Source organism: Podarcis muralis, chromosome 9, assembly GCF_964188315.1.
Source record: "Podarcis muralis chromosome 9, rPodMur119.hap1.1, whole genome shotgun sequence".
In the NCBI taxonomy this organism is placed as follows: domain Eukaryota; kingdom Metazoa; phylum Chordata; class Lepidosauria; order Squamata; family Lacertidae; genus Podarcis; species Podarcis muralis.
In genome coordinates this window covers 10,953,291-10,967,579 of record NC_135663.1, presented here as the reverse complement: position 1 = coordinate 10,967,579, position 14,289 = coordinate 10,953,291, and the positions used below count along the sequence as shown (strand labels likewise).

Genomic DNA, 14,289 nt, shown 5'->3' with positions numbered 1-14,289 from the left:
GAAAAAGAGAGATTTAGTGATTAAAAACGGAAAACTTGTGCTACTGGGATTGCCAAAATTTATTTATTTTTGCTAGAGTGTAATGAGAGGCAGTTAGACAACCAAATGCATTCTGGGGAGAAGGCTCTGAGCTGCAGTTTTGTGCCTAAGGCATTGAGTGCAAAAAACATTTGAGGTCAAGTAGGATAACACTGTGGTTGACAAGATTGTATGAACGACCAACCTCAAGCCATTGGCCCCACGTAAGCCAAAGCAAGATATTCTTCAGCTGTAGGGTCAGAGGTCTGGGCTTGTTAATTGCTTGAGGAGATAAACTTTGATGCTGGATTGTTTGAATCCCGGTTTCTTGGTATTTTGATGTTTTGTTTTGATTTATGTATCGTATTGTTGGTTGACAGTTCTTGTATTATATGTAATATTGTTGGTTTTGTGGTGTGCCTTTTAATATATTGCAAGGGAACACCGTGGGAACCTTCGTGTTGAAGGGCAGAACACTAATTTAATAAGTAAGAATAATAGTCGTAGTACATGAGAGAGTGCTCTCCCGCACCAAAGACACTCATGTATGCTGACAGCCCATAATGTGTTAACAGGGCAGAGGGCTATGAACATGTAAAAAGTAGGAGAAAGTGAAGAGGGTTAATGGACGGGGGTTCCCTTCAGATGTTAGCCCCAAGATGGCTTTGATATGCAGTTGTAGGAATTTGACCTTTCCTGCCACATAAACGGAGATTCTCAGGAGGCCAAACTCTGCTCCAGATTCCATACTTCATGCTGGGCAGTTGTGCAGAAGACCCACAGCCAAATTTCTGACAGGGCCTCATAGCATGAGGGCATGATGCAGAGGTCTGCAACGCCTGTGTCTGTGGCCTTTTGCATCGCTGTGGAATGTGAATACTGAGCTAAGGAGAAGCATGGAAGGGGGGAGTGGGAAACTGGGAAAAGAAGGGGGAAGAGCGAAGGAGCAGCTGGTGGCTGGGGGAAGCCGGAGGCAAGCGAAGGGGAGCAAAGCAAAAGGGCTATAAAAAGAGGCAGGCAGAGAAAACGCAAGACTATGTCCGAACACCCACAATGTGGCAGAGAAGGTTGAGGGCCCTCTGCACTTTTAATAACTAAAGATTCTGCGGCCAGGCAATCCAAAGCCTGAATCAAGAAGTGCTGATAATGCAAATGAACCCAACTCATAATGTACCTGCATTTTAAAATATAATTTATGCTGGTTTTGCTGATCATGCAGAGGGGTTAAGGAGCTTCGTGGAGGTATGGCACTCAGGTCCCAACCACCATCACTGGAGATGTTCCTCAGCCACACTTCTGGCTCCTAAGGCATGCATTGCAAATGCATGCACTTTCAAGCCTCTATCTATAGATGTTAGGGACTAGGAACTTGCTCAATGAAGCACATGAAAATAGATTCTCAAGAAAAACTGAAGGACTAGACCATATGAAAAATGAACGTGATATTTTAGCTGCAGTCCATTCGTTTTCAGCTTTGCATTCTCGTTACAGAAAAAGCACGCCTAGACATTCTGTTGCTGCACCCATAACCTGGGTTTAAGGTGCCCTTTAGCTCCTAGCCTTCATATCTCAGTTTCCAACACTGCTGACCAGATGCCTGTGGGAAGCTTGCAAGCTAAACATGAGCGCAACAGCCCTCTGCCCACCTGTGAATCGCAGCAACTGGTATGCTGAAGCCATGATGTCTCAGAAACGCTGTGGTTTGTTCCTCCACTCTCCAGTTCTTTGTCCCTTTGCCTACATGTTCTAGAGATTAACTGTATTGCTTTGGTTCTATGGCATAAAGGCGGCGCTTCAAAGTTCCTGTAGCCACAAGCACAATTGCTCTCCTTGTCTGTGTTCTTACTGCCAGCACCTCAGACTTGAACATAGCCTAGGTTTGCCTGCTGCAACTCTCCTGGGCTTTCCCCCCAGCTCTGAAACCAGATACAGTGATACCTCGGGTTACATACACTTCAGGTTACAGACTCCACTAACCCAGAAATAGTACCTCGGGTTAAGAACTTTGCTTCAGGATGAGAACAGAAATCGTGTGGCGGCAGCGGGAGGCCCCATTAGCTAAAGTGGTACCTCAGGTTAAGAACAGTTTCAGGTTAAGAACGGACCTCCAGAATGAATTAAGTTCTTAACCCGAGGTACCACTGTATCCTTTCCAGAGGGAGCCAGCATGGTGCAGTCATTGCAGCAAGGGGGGGGGAGAGCTTTTTCGGAACAAGTGACACATTCCCTTCTGGGTGACTTTGCCCATGGAGGGGCCAGAGGCATAAATGGGTGGAGCAATGAATATCTATCTATCTATATCTCGGGTTACAGACGCTTCAGGTTACAGACTCCGCTAACCCAGAAATAGTACCTCGGGTTAAGAACTTTGCTTCAGGATATCAACAGAAATCGCATGGTGGCAGCGGGAGGCCCCATTAGCTAAAGTGGTACCTCAGGTTAAGAACAGTTTCAGGTTAAGAACAGACCTCCAGAACGAATTAAGTTCATAACCGAGGTACCACTGTATCTATATCTACACACACACACACACACACACACACACACACACACACTTTGTCTAGTGTTTTGCCAGGTGTTGGCAACCGAAGGCCCATGGGCCACAAGCTAAACCGGCGTGGAGTGGAGAGGGACCGCCTTCTGCAATGCTGGGTGGCTTTCCATTGGCTGCAGGAAGCTCCTGCAGCCAATGGGAAGCTGCGCACACCTCCTCCGTGCTGGAAGGAGCGCCAGATGTAGCGTTTGTGCATGTGCACGCGTTCCGGCCCACCACGGTGTCTGCGGGACCGTGAATTGGCCCAAGCCGCAAAAACTTTGCCGACCCCTGTTTTATGCGCACACACTCTGTTCTGCATCCCGGGAAGCAAGGAGCATCTTTGGGAGTTGAAGGATGCAGTTAAACCAGGCAGAAAAACCCAGGCAGGGTACAGTGCAGGCCTGGGGAGGGTTTTGGACTGAGACGAGTCTTGAAGGCCAGATACAGAGTCCTGGAGAGTCACATTTGGGCCTGAGGTTCCTCAGAGATTACGAGTGGGGTGAGTTGCGTGACCTCTGGGCCAGCCACTGCCTTTTCAGCCTAACCAACCTCACAGGACGGTTGTGAGGATAAGGTCAATTCTGTGTCCAGGGCAGCTGTTTATCAGCTCCATCTGGTATGCAGGCTGAGACCCTACCTGCCTGCAGACTGTCTCGCCAGAGTGGTGCATGCTCTAGTTATTTCTCGCTTGGACTACTGCAATGCGCTCTACATGGGGCTACCTACGTGAGGACCTGGAAACTACAACTAATCCAGAATGCGACAGCTAGACTGGGAGCAGCCTCCGAGACCATATAACACCGGTCTTGAAAGACCTACACTGGTTCCCAGTACGTTTCCCAGCACAATTCAAAGTGTTGGTGCTGACCTTTAAAGCCCTAAATGGCCTCGGTCCAGTATATCTGAAGGAGCATCTCTACCCCCATCGTTCTGCCCGGACACTGAGGTCCAGCGCCGAGAGCCTTCTGGCGGTTCCCTCACTGCAAGAAGCCAAGTTACAGGGAACCAGGCAGAGGGCCTTCTCGGTGGTGGCACCCGCCCGGTGGAACACCCTCCCACCAGATGTCAAAGAGAACAACAACTACCAGACTTTTAGAAGACATCTGAAGGCAGCCCTGTTTAGGGAAGCTTTTAATATTTAATAGGTTATTGTATTTTAGTGTTTTGTTGGAAGCCGCCCAGAGTGGCTGGGGAAACCCAGCCAGATGGGTGGGGTATAAATAATAAATTATTATTATTATTGGGTGAATAGAGGCCTCAATATGCAACCATGGCAATGGTGCCAGGGACTGCGCTATACCCTTCTCTCCTTCCATGTGCTGTGGCAGCTGTGGTATCTCACCCGCCTTTATGGAAGCCAAGATGCCTCACTTTCAGAATGGGTTAAAAAGCAGGCATCCTTGAAATTCTTCCTCAGAAGCCACACATTCCAAGAATTCCTCGCTAAAGCTTATTTCCTATTTAGGAAAGTTTAGATGAAGTCATTAAAATAGCTTTGCCGCCAGATAAAGCGCAGTCAGCAAACTGAAGGCTTTTAAAGTTCAGCTACAACATGCGTTCCCAAAACTAGTTTAAAACGAACTTAAGCATTCTTGGGTTTCCTGTGTGGAAATAGCTAAACTGCCAGCTAAACTGGTTTTTAAAAGGAGATAATAAGAGACATAGCCATTCAAACAACATATTCCGGGTTTCAGGTAACATGCAAACACAGAAATGAATTGTTTCAAGAAATATTTTGGCGTGAGAGTGGCTCACTCATTTCACTTATGACTACTGTGCAACTGAAAATCCCCTTGCTCGTTTACTTGATTATGGTTTTAAAATGTATATATTGATTTCGTAGAAGGTAAGGCTGCGCATCATAAATAACAAACACCAGGAGAGAAATCCCCAGAATTGTAAAAATGAACAAAAGACAAAACAAAAGTCAGTGTTTAGTCTGATTATTTTGCCTTTCTTCATAGGTTCCATATACTTGATCATGTATTGGTCACATATTAGGAGGCCAGTAGCGCTGCATTATGATCTATGCAGGTGAAGAAAGCTTGTTATGCATAGATTCCCCTCAGCACCTTACATTTCAAGCACTCTCCAACTGGGATACAAATCCTCTAAAAGAGAGCTTTCCAAACTGTGTGTCACGACCCATTAAGTGTGTTGGCTGCAGTGTGTAGGTGTGTCACGCAAATTCTTCCCACGCTCCTCCCGGGGGCTGGAAAGGAGTTAGCTTAAAATAATAATATTTATACCCCACCCATTGGGATGGGTTTCCCCAGGCACTCTGGGCAGCTCCCAACATAATAATAATAATAATAATAATAATAATAATAATAATAATAAGCGATAAAAAAATCAAACACGTTTCCTTTCCCATGCCATTCAAATCTATTATCATGGCCTTCTAAGTCCAATGCTTCTTCCTTTTCCAGTTTTATCCAGTCCCTGATCCATACCAAACATGCAGCCTCAGATAGTTGTTTATTTCCTTGACATCTGAAGGGAGGGCGTTCCACAGGGCGGACGCCACCACCGAGAAGGCCCTCTGTCTGGTTCCCTGTAACCTCACTTCTCGCAGGGAGGGAACTGCCAGAAGGCCCTCAGAGCTGGACCTCAGTGTATAGGCTGAACAATGGGTGGGGTATACTGGGCCGAGGCCGTTTAGGGCTTTAAAGGTCCAATTTGCTAGTAAAACTTAATGACTGTGTCGCAAAATGATGCATGTCTAAAAAGCGTGTCACCAGTTTGGAAAGCTCCGCTCTAAAATATTGCTAGCCCTGACAAAGCTGGTGAGAATGTCTTGTGCTGCCTGAAAGAGAAACCCATCGATGGCTGACCTTGTGACAAACACGGGTACCGAACGCAGCCCTGGGTAATCAAGCTGCATGGCCACAGAAGACCCACCAGCATGCATAAAACTGGAAAAGACAAAGGAAAGTCTTGAAACGAGCTGCATCTTGTGATCTTGATCTTTTCCTCCCAGACCTGCCTTCTTCAGAAACCGGAGACAACGCATATGCTCCACAAGTGGTCTCCGTCAACAGTGCGCATTGTAAGCAATCAGCGTTGACGTCTTAGAGATCTTCCTGCTCTGGGCTTAGAGAGAAGAACCCCCTTGTAAATCACTAAAACGAGCCAGGCCAGGGCAGGAGACTAATTGCAGCCGCGATGCTTAGCTTGCGATCGTTTGGGACAAGCGCCCGATTGTGACAAGGCGCAGAGGAGGTAACGGCTCTCCCATTCACGCCGTGGGTCATAGCGTGAGCCCTGCTCTACACCCTTGAACAAAGGAGGTCTTGACAGATGAGGGGAGACAATGCTTCTGGTTCTGGCTGAATTAAATCAGATGCAAAACGGTTCAGGAGACAAAGTGGCAACACATTTCCATATGGAACACCTGCTCCTGGGAGGGTGGGCAGGCTTTTCATTTTAAAAGTCCTTTCCCCCTTGGTTTGCGCACATATGTGCCACTTCAAAAAATAAGAGCTGTTTCAGTGCGTCTGTATACACACACACACACACACACACACACACACACACACACACACACACACACATATCCAGGCTTGATGAAGGGAGAGGAGAGTTCAGCAAGGAGGGCTGAGATTCCCAGCAAGGTTTGAAACCCAAGGCCCCATCTGCACATTTAAAGCAGTATCATACCACTTTAAGCAGACATGGCTTCCTCCCAAAGAATCCTGGGAACTGTGGTTTGCTAAAAATGCAAGAGAGTTGTTAGGGGACCCTTATTCTCCCTCAGAGAACTACAATTCCCAGAGTTCCCTGGGAAGGAGAGTTGATTTCTAAACTCAGGGCTTTTTTTCCTAGCCAGAACTTAGTTCCAGCACCTCTCAGGTAGACACCATTGCCGTTATAAAAGAACAAGGGAGGAATTCGTGGTGAGTTCCGGCCCCTCTTTTTCTAGAAAATAGCACTGGTTAAACTGCTCTGGGAGTTGTAGTGGGTGAAGAGGGTCTGCTAATAAGTCTCGGCACCCTTCATAAACTAGTAAAGGTAAAGGGACCCCTGACCATTAGGTCCAGTCATGGCCGACTCTGGGGTTGCGGTGCTCATCTTGCTTTATTGGCCGAGGGAGCCGGCGTACAGCTTCCGGGTCATGTGGCCAGCATGACTAAGCCGCTTCTGGCGAACCAGAGCAGCGCACAGAAACGCCGTTTACCTTCCCGCTGGAGCTGTCTTAATAAACTACATATCCCATAATTCTCTGGGGGAAGTCATGCCTGTTTAAAGTCTTTTAAATGTATAGTGTGAATGGGGCACTGATATTACTATATATTTACTGATAGCACAGGACTGAAGTTCCCTTACAGATAAGAACAGCTGAAAACATAGAAAAACCAATAGTCAAAAAACCCAAAATGGATAGAATCGAAATTATATACATATATAAGATCTGTTTTAAAACATACCAATAATTACAATGAAAAGACGGCACCAGCCCTTTTAAGCATAAAGCAGTCAATGGCCAAAAGCCTGCTTGGACGACAAAGGCTTCACCTGCCAGTCCAGCTTCTCCACAAAGGGAGTTGCAAAGTCTAATGTGCAAAGGTAAGACACATCACATCCATTGTTCCACTTAAATCTGAGTCTGCCGCTTCCCCAAATGGATAAGTCGAAGTTGTCTGTGTCATAGTATCTTTCTCACAGAGGGCTTTTCCCAACTCAAAAGGCACTTGGGGAGAAATCTCATGTTTGAAAAGCATACCACATTTCACCCTGCAGATCAAGAGGCAAATGGAACATGTAAACTTTCCACCAAAACCTTCCAGCATGAGGAAAGCTTACACGTGCGATTTCTCTCTACTCTGCAAAGCGCTTGGCCCTTCAAAGAATAGTCTGGAGCAGCCTTGATGCTACCTGTCATCTTTGTTGATCTGGTCTCCAAATCCAACCGTGTCAACGATCGTCAGCTTCAGGCGGACGTTGCTCTCCTGAAGTTCGTAACTCCTTGCTTTCAACCGCACTCCAGGCTCGTTGTGAGTGGCTGGGTCACTTTCAAACTTTGTGTTGAACAGGGTGTCCATGAGCGTCGATTTGCCAATGCCAGTTTCCCCTGAAAAGGACCACATTTAGGTTAGGAGTCTGAGAAGCCCATAGCCACTACCTTTAGCCTCCCAGTGACTTTCTTCCTGGCGTCCAAATCAAGGATATTCTGCTTAAATGAGACATCAGAATTCCAAAGTTACGGGAATAGGGCAAGGAAAGCATTGCTTAGGAATGAGACTCCATGGTTTAAGTAATTTATAGTTCAAATCCTAACTTCGCAAAGAGGTCAAAGCTGGGCAAACTTCAGGCTTGCAGAAGATACTTCCATTTTTTTACCAGGACTCTTAAGTTGACCAACAAGAGTAATGAGCAAAAGTCGTAGGTTTGAGTCCTACTTGGAGCAGACCCAGTGAAATTAATGGACATGAGGCTATTCATGGTTTTTAACTTCACTTGGTCTACTCTGAGTAGGGCTAACACTGAAGGCAGTATGTACTCTCAAAGTTACGGGATTCTGAGCTCAGGAGCTTGTTTCAAATACTAGACCTGGCATTTTGTTGCTGCTACTGTTAAAACAAGTGAGAGTCAGAATTCCTTGGGACTCAGGCTGCTTTAGTTTATAAACCAGCATGTTCAGGTCACACAGTTAAAGTTCATTTGGCACTCCTGTGCAACAAAATGGACTTTCTGCGGTAAGGAAAGTGAGGGGGAAATACCCTGGAAAGTGTGGGATAACAAAAAGTTTGATGTGGTATTATTTCACGCCTTCTCACAGATGAGATAATAAATTATCAATATAAGTTGAATTATGTGTGTGTGTATTTTACAAAGGTTTAAAATATTTACTTAGCTATTTAAAGTGATTTATTACAGGCATGTATGTATCTACTTGCCTCTCATCAGCTGATTTTATTTTCATTTTCGAAACTACCCTTAACCATCTTGCAACTGAAATCATAAGACATTCATTCATTTTTAAATATGGCAGGAGAATCTTTCTGCACCTGCACCAGATATGCTGTATTATTATTTTTTAATGTTAACTTGTGGGACTTACTTTTGCCTGGCTAACGATAACTGGGAAGAGGTTTGTTATTGCCTGGACAGACACAATTGTTTCTTTTTTAAAGAGAGGTTGCTATTTGTGAGCTATACACAGGTTTGCATTGCTTCAAAAATCTGCAAGACCTATTTCATCAGTTCTCAATTAAAATTGCAGCCAAAAGTTATATCAGATCAGAAGTCTACAACTGCTAGAAGCTAGTCCTGGACCAGCACCGACACACACACGCGCACACACACACACACACACACACACACACACAGAGAGAGAGAGAGAGAGAGAGAGAGAGATCTATTAAGAACAATATGCCAACATTATTTTTTAAGCACTTATAAAACTCAGCACATTAAAAAGGATCTAGGGTCTTAGCAGAACACACTCTTAACATGAATCAACAGTGTGATGTAGCACCCCCCCCCAAAAGGTAGTGCAATTATAGGCTGTAGCAAAAGAAGTATTGTGTCCAGATCAAGGGAAGCAATAGTACTGCTCTGTTCAGCCTTCCTCAGACTGAACCTGGAGTCCTGTGTCCAGTTCTGGGCACCACAATTTAAGAAAGCTATTAACAAGCAGGAACCTGTGCAGAGGAAGAGAACCAAGATGACTGAGGTCTGGAAACCAAGCCATATGAGGAGTTAGGTATGCTTAGCCTGGAGAAGAGAAGACTGAGAAGAGATAGGATAGCCATCTTCAAATACCTGAAGCGCTGGCACATGGAGCAGGTTTGTTTTCTGCTGTTCCAGAGGCTAGGACCCAAACCAGTAGATTCAAATTACAAGAAAGCTGACTCCGTGTAAACATTAGGAAGAACTTTCTGACCGCAAGAGCTGTTCAACAGTGGAATGGACTCCCTTGGAAGGTGGTAGATTCACCTTCTTTAGCGGTTTTTAAGCAGAGGTTGGATGGTCATCTGCCAAGGATTCTTTCTTTCCATCCTAATTTCTGGTGCAGAAAGCGGCAGCTAGCTTCCAACTATATTCCTTTAGTTACTACCTTGATTTCACTTTCTTACCACAGGTTTTTCTCCCATGCCTGCTTTTAGCTGACAACTTTCCCTTTGGCCACAGGAAAGAAGCAAAGAGCAGCGTAAAATCCCAGTTTGTTGTTGTTGTTGTTCTTTCAATCATGGGTGCAAACCTTCTCCATTAATAACTGAATTATGAAACCAGTAGGATACAACTCTCCCTTTGGCCAGAGCAAAGAAGCAAAGAGCAGCGTAAAATCCTAGGTGGTTGTTGTTCTTTCAATCATGGGTGCAAACCTTCTCCATTAACAGAACTACGAAACCAGTAGGATGCGTTGCTGGGGCCATGATAACTGTTATTATATTGAGAACACAGCCTGCAATGCACCCTGGGGGTCCCACCACCAAGCCCTGAAACAAGGAAGGAGAAACTATGGCCCTCCAGATGTTTTGGACTCCATCAGCTGCAGCCAGCATTGGTGATTGGCAGGAGCGATGGGAACTGTAGTCCAATAACATCTGGAGGACTACAAGTTGCTCTCACTTGCCCTGCCCTGAAGCGCTCTTTGATAGGGAACTGCTAAGTCATCCCAGGCCACTGTACTCTGCAGTGCTCCAGAAATGTCTGATGCAGCCCACACTGTTGAAATTTGTCTTTCCGTTAAGAGATACACATTGTTGGACAAAGGAATCAATTAGCATGCTATTTCTTATTTTCCTTTAGCAGGAAAAAAATATATATGTGCCAATTAGCACTGGGTTTCAACCTTAGTCGGTTTAGCTGGAAATGGGTGGGAGGGCCCAGAATTTAATAGAGAAAGGCTAAATTTATATTGGCGGGGCTGGGAGTTTATGAGCACGTTTATTCATATATTTTTTGAGGTCGTTTTGGTTTGGGTATGTTACTGTAACAGGAAGCAAAGAGAAGCAACACAACTGGAGTTGGCCTTTCCTTTTTGTGGCAAGTGGGACCTTCCACTGGTTAAATTATTAACTGCCGGATATTTCCTGCAAAAAAGGCATCGGCACAGAGGTTTTGGCAAGGGCACAAAAAGTTCAACTGCGTAAGACCATACATCTCATAGAGGAGAAGGCTGCCAGTGCTACCAGCCTTCATGGCCAAGCATATACTATCTCCAGGGCTTTTGACTGCCAATTGCTGGTATTGAGGAGAGCTTCTCATAATGTCGAAATCAACTTCGTGACATGATATATTAAAAAGTAGCTTTTCAGCTGATCACCAAGCCCAGTATGTACAAAATACAAATCCAATTTTGTCAGTGTCGTAGTACATTCTTTTCTAATTTCTTCATCTTCTCTTGTATTCTTCTGTCTGATGTATTCCACTTGTGGAGGGCTGTCCCATTCAGGTGCTGCTTGAGATATTCCCATAAGGCACCTGGTCGTCCACTGTGACAGAAGGATGCTGGCCTGACGCAGCAGGCTTTCCTTATGTTCTTAAACCAGCTGTGGATGCAAGTCACGTTCCTTTTCTTTTTTTAAAAAAAACAACAACGGTGCAATAAAACCCCAGTCAATATTTTCTCTTTTAAAAGGAACAGCGAAGCTGCCTGCTAAAGTTTCATTGTAAAAACAAAACCGGATTTCATATAAACAGGCAGCAACGGGAATAGTTCAGCCCTGCCAAGCGAAGTGCAGAGATCAATGGTTTCGTTTTGCAGACGCACAGAAATGCCTTTCAGGGGATGCAAATAGGAAAGGTCTCGGGGAAACAACATCGCTCCAGCCTCTAGAAGCTCAAACCACTTTGTTCAACAGCTTGCTGCGGTTTTGACGACATCTCTTTTCGCCGTTGTTTTAATTTGATGGATATAAAAACACTAATCCTCATGGGAGAGCAAAGAAGAGGCAGCGGCCTTTTGCATTCCACGGATAAAATTTGACTCTGGATGACTTTGGCCGCAACCTTGAGGACAGTTCACCCTGTACGCAGCCTCAGAGGAGAGGCTATGTGTGGATGCCACAATTCCCACTAGATCGCGGAGAAAGCAAAGCAATGCGATGCGAAGGGATGCAAACTTCAGCTATCAGCCTGATGAGCTTCCTTCTTGTTAACAAAACAAGAGGAAAAGAAACTCAAGTTTCTGGTCCTCATGTTTACAAAGAGATGGGAGTGCGAGGGAATTCCCTGCTGAAATCTCAGGAGCCAGAGGGGCGCCTGAGTGAGGCTTCCAGTCTTTGGGGACATTTGCTTGAGAGTTTCTCTAGGGCCGCAATTTGGTGCTACGTAAGTTTGTAAGTTGGTGACAGCAGTCACGAAATTAAAAGACGCCTGCTCCTTGGGAGAAAGGCAATGGCAAACCTAGACAGCATCTTAAAAAGCAGAGACATCACCTTGCCAACAAAGCTCCATATAGTAAAAGCTATGGTTTTCCCAGTAGTGATGTATGGAAGTGAGAGCTGGACCATAAAGAAGGCTGATCGCCGAAGAATTGATGCTTTTGAGTTATGGTGCTGGAGGAGACTCATGAGAGTCCCATGGGCTGCAAGAAGATCAAACCTATCCATTCTTAAGGAAATCAGCCCTGAGTGCTCACTGGAAGGACAGATCGTGAAGCTGAGGCTCCAATACTTTGGCCACCTCATGAGAAGAGAAGACTCCCTGGAAAAGACCCTGATGTTGGGAAAGATGGAGGGCACAAGGATAAGGGGACGACAGAGGAGGAGATGGTTGGACAGTGTTCTCGAAGCTACGAACATGAGTCTGACCAAACTGCGGGAGGCAGTGGAAGACAGGAGTGCCTGGCGTGCTCTGGTCCATGGGGTCATGAAGAGTCGGACATGACTAAACGACTAAACAACAACAAAGTTTGTGAGGAATTCACTGGGGTGAGGAAGAGGCACAATTTGACATATGTATATTTCCAGTTCTATCAACTTGCCTTGCAGCATTGGCTTGTTTATTTTTCTTACAAAATTTATAGACCACCTAATAATGAAATAAATAAATAAATCTCTAAGCCATTTACCTAAGGTACTAGAAAATACTATTTATTTTTTAAAAATTTCTGCACTTTCTTTGCCAATATATGGGCAATGGCGTAATTCAGTGCGAGGAAACGGAAGGATACAGTGGAGTTCCCTTATAAAGTCTGGGCGTTTGAAACGGTTGTGTCAATGCAGAGTATTTTGTACTTCCCACTCGAATTCTCCCCCAGTGCTAGCTACATAATTCTCCATGCTTCAGAAGGTGCATTCGCATTCGTGTCGACAATTGCTTGCTTCTTACAGGGCAGAGTGTGGGAGCTCCTTATTTACACACCTCATGTGGATGGCATGGCCCCATTCCTTAGCCCTGAATGACCAGGGAAAGTGTAGGTCTGTCATGGAGAAGTAGCTCCAAGCCACGATGGCTATGAATTGCCACCACTGTTCCAAGTGTTATGCCTCTGTATACCAGTCACTTGGATTCAGATGTGGGGAGAGAGCTGTTGTACTCAGGTTCTGCTTGCAGAATTCCCAGAGGCACCTGGCAGCCCAACAATTAAGAACAGGACGCTGTTCTTCTTGTGTCCTGACACCAGGTGCTTAAGCAGACACCTAAATGCCAGTACTAGATGTTCTTATGTACAGAGTGCAATGCTCAGTGGCAACTAGGCTATAGCTCCCCAGTGTCTATGCATCCGTGTCATTTTCCCATTGACATCTGGTACATTTGCAATTTTAATTGAGGGAGAACAAACTTTTGCCCAGGTTTCCAAAAATCCAGGAAACATCAGCTAAGCATCCAACATCATTTCCCAGTTTAGTTTCAGTTTTAAACATGCGAGGTTCCAAATGCTTTGCTGGTTTTCTGACTTTTTTTGGTGGGAGGTGTAGAGAAACCTGCACAAAAAGCTGAGCATTTCCATTTAAAAGATTCCCTGTGATGCTTCGTGTCTTACACGCTAGGTACCACCAGGCAGGAGGGATTTTATATTGTTCGCCCTGCATGTTGCATCCGGGAAGGACATGCGGATAATCTCTTTGTTCAGAAGCCCATTATCATCACTTACCAACACAAAGGATGTTGAAGCAGAAACCCTGCGAGGTTGACTTGTTGACCAGCTGATCAGGGAGGCTGTCAAAACCGACATGGCCCGACAGGGACAGGTTTCGGAGATCATCGTTCTGAAATTCCAAAAAAGAAACAAGTCAAGGTTTTTATAGAGTTGGCTTTATCATTCTTATCAGTGAGAACCACCGCTCACCATCATGTCACATCACGTAAATGTATCCTCCATTGAAATAAACATATCTACCTAGCACTGCCTTTCAAATACAGTGGTACCTCGGGTTACATACGCTTCAGGTTACATACGCTTCAGGTTACACACTCTTCTAACCTAGAAATAGTGCTTCAGGTTAAGAACTTTGCTTCAGGATGAGAACAGAAATCGTGCTCCGGTGGCGCAGCAGCAGCAGGAGGCCCCATTAGCTAAAGTGGTGCTTCAGGTTAAGAACAGTTTCAGGTTAAGTACGGACCTCCGGAACGAATTAAGTACTTAACCCGAGGTACCACTGTACATACATTTAGATGCAGAAACTAGAGTGTCAGGGAACTGACATCGGAGCTAGAGGCGGAGGGAAGGCTCTCAAATGATGCTGGAGAAGGGCCCAGCAAGGAGAGAGGAAGCTCAGCAGAGGGGGAAGCAAATCAGCGCAACACCAGGGATAAAGGGGGGCAGATGGGGGAATCGGAGA

The 14,289-nt window shown here is 45.4% G+C and overlaps 1 protein-coding gene across 4 annotated transcripts in view; it reads right to left on the bottom strand.

Moving 5' to 3' along the window:
• Positions 1 to 14,289, bottom strand: part of SEPTIN11 (septin 11) — a 104,284-nt gene that overhangs the window by 46,020 nt on the left and 43,975 nt on the right. For all 4 annotated transcript variants that reach the window (XM_077933761.1, XM_077933759.1, XM_077933760.1 and 1 more), the window contains exons 2-3: positions 13,602 to 13,716; positions 7,430 to 7,625 (exon numbers count right to left, since the gene is read on the bottom strand). In XM_077933761.1, coding sequence (XP_077789887.1) covers positions 7,430 to 7,625; positions 13,602 to 13,716 — 311 coding nt within the window. The remainder of the gene's footprint in view (positions 1 to 7,429; positions 7,626 to 13,601; positions 13,717 to 14,289) is intronic.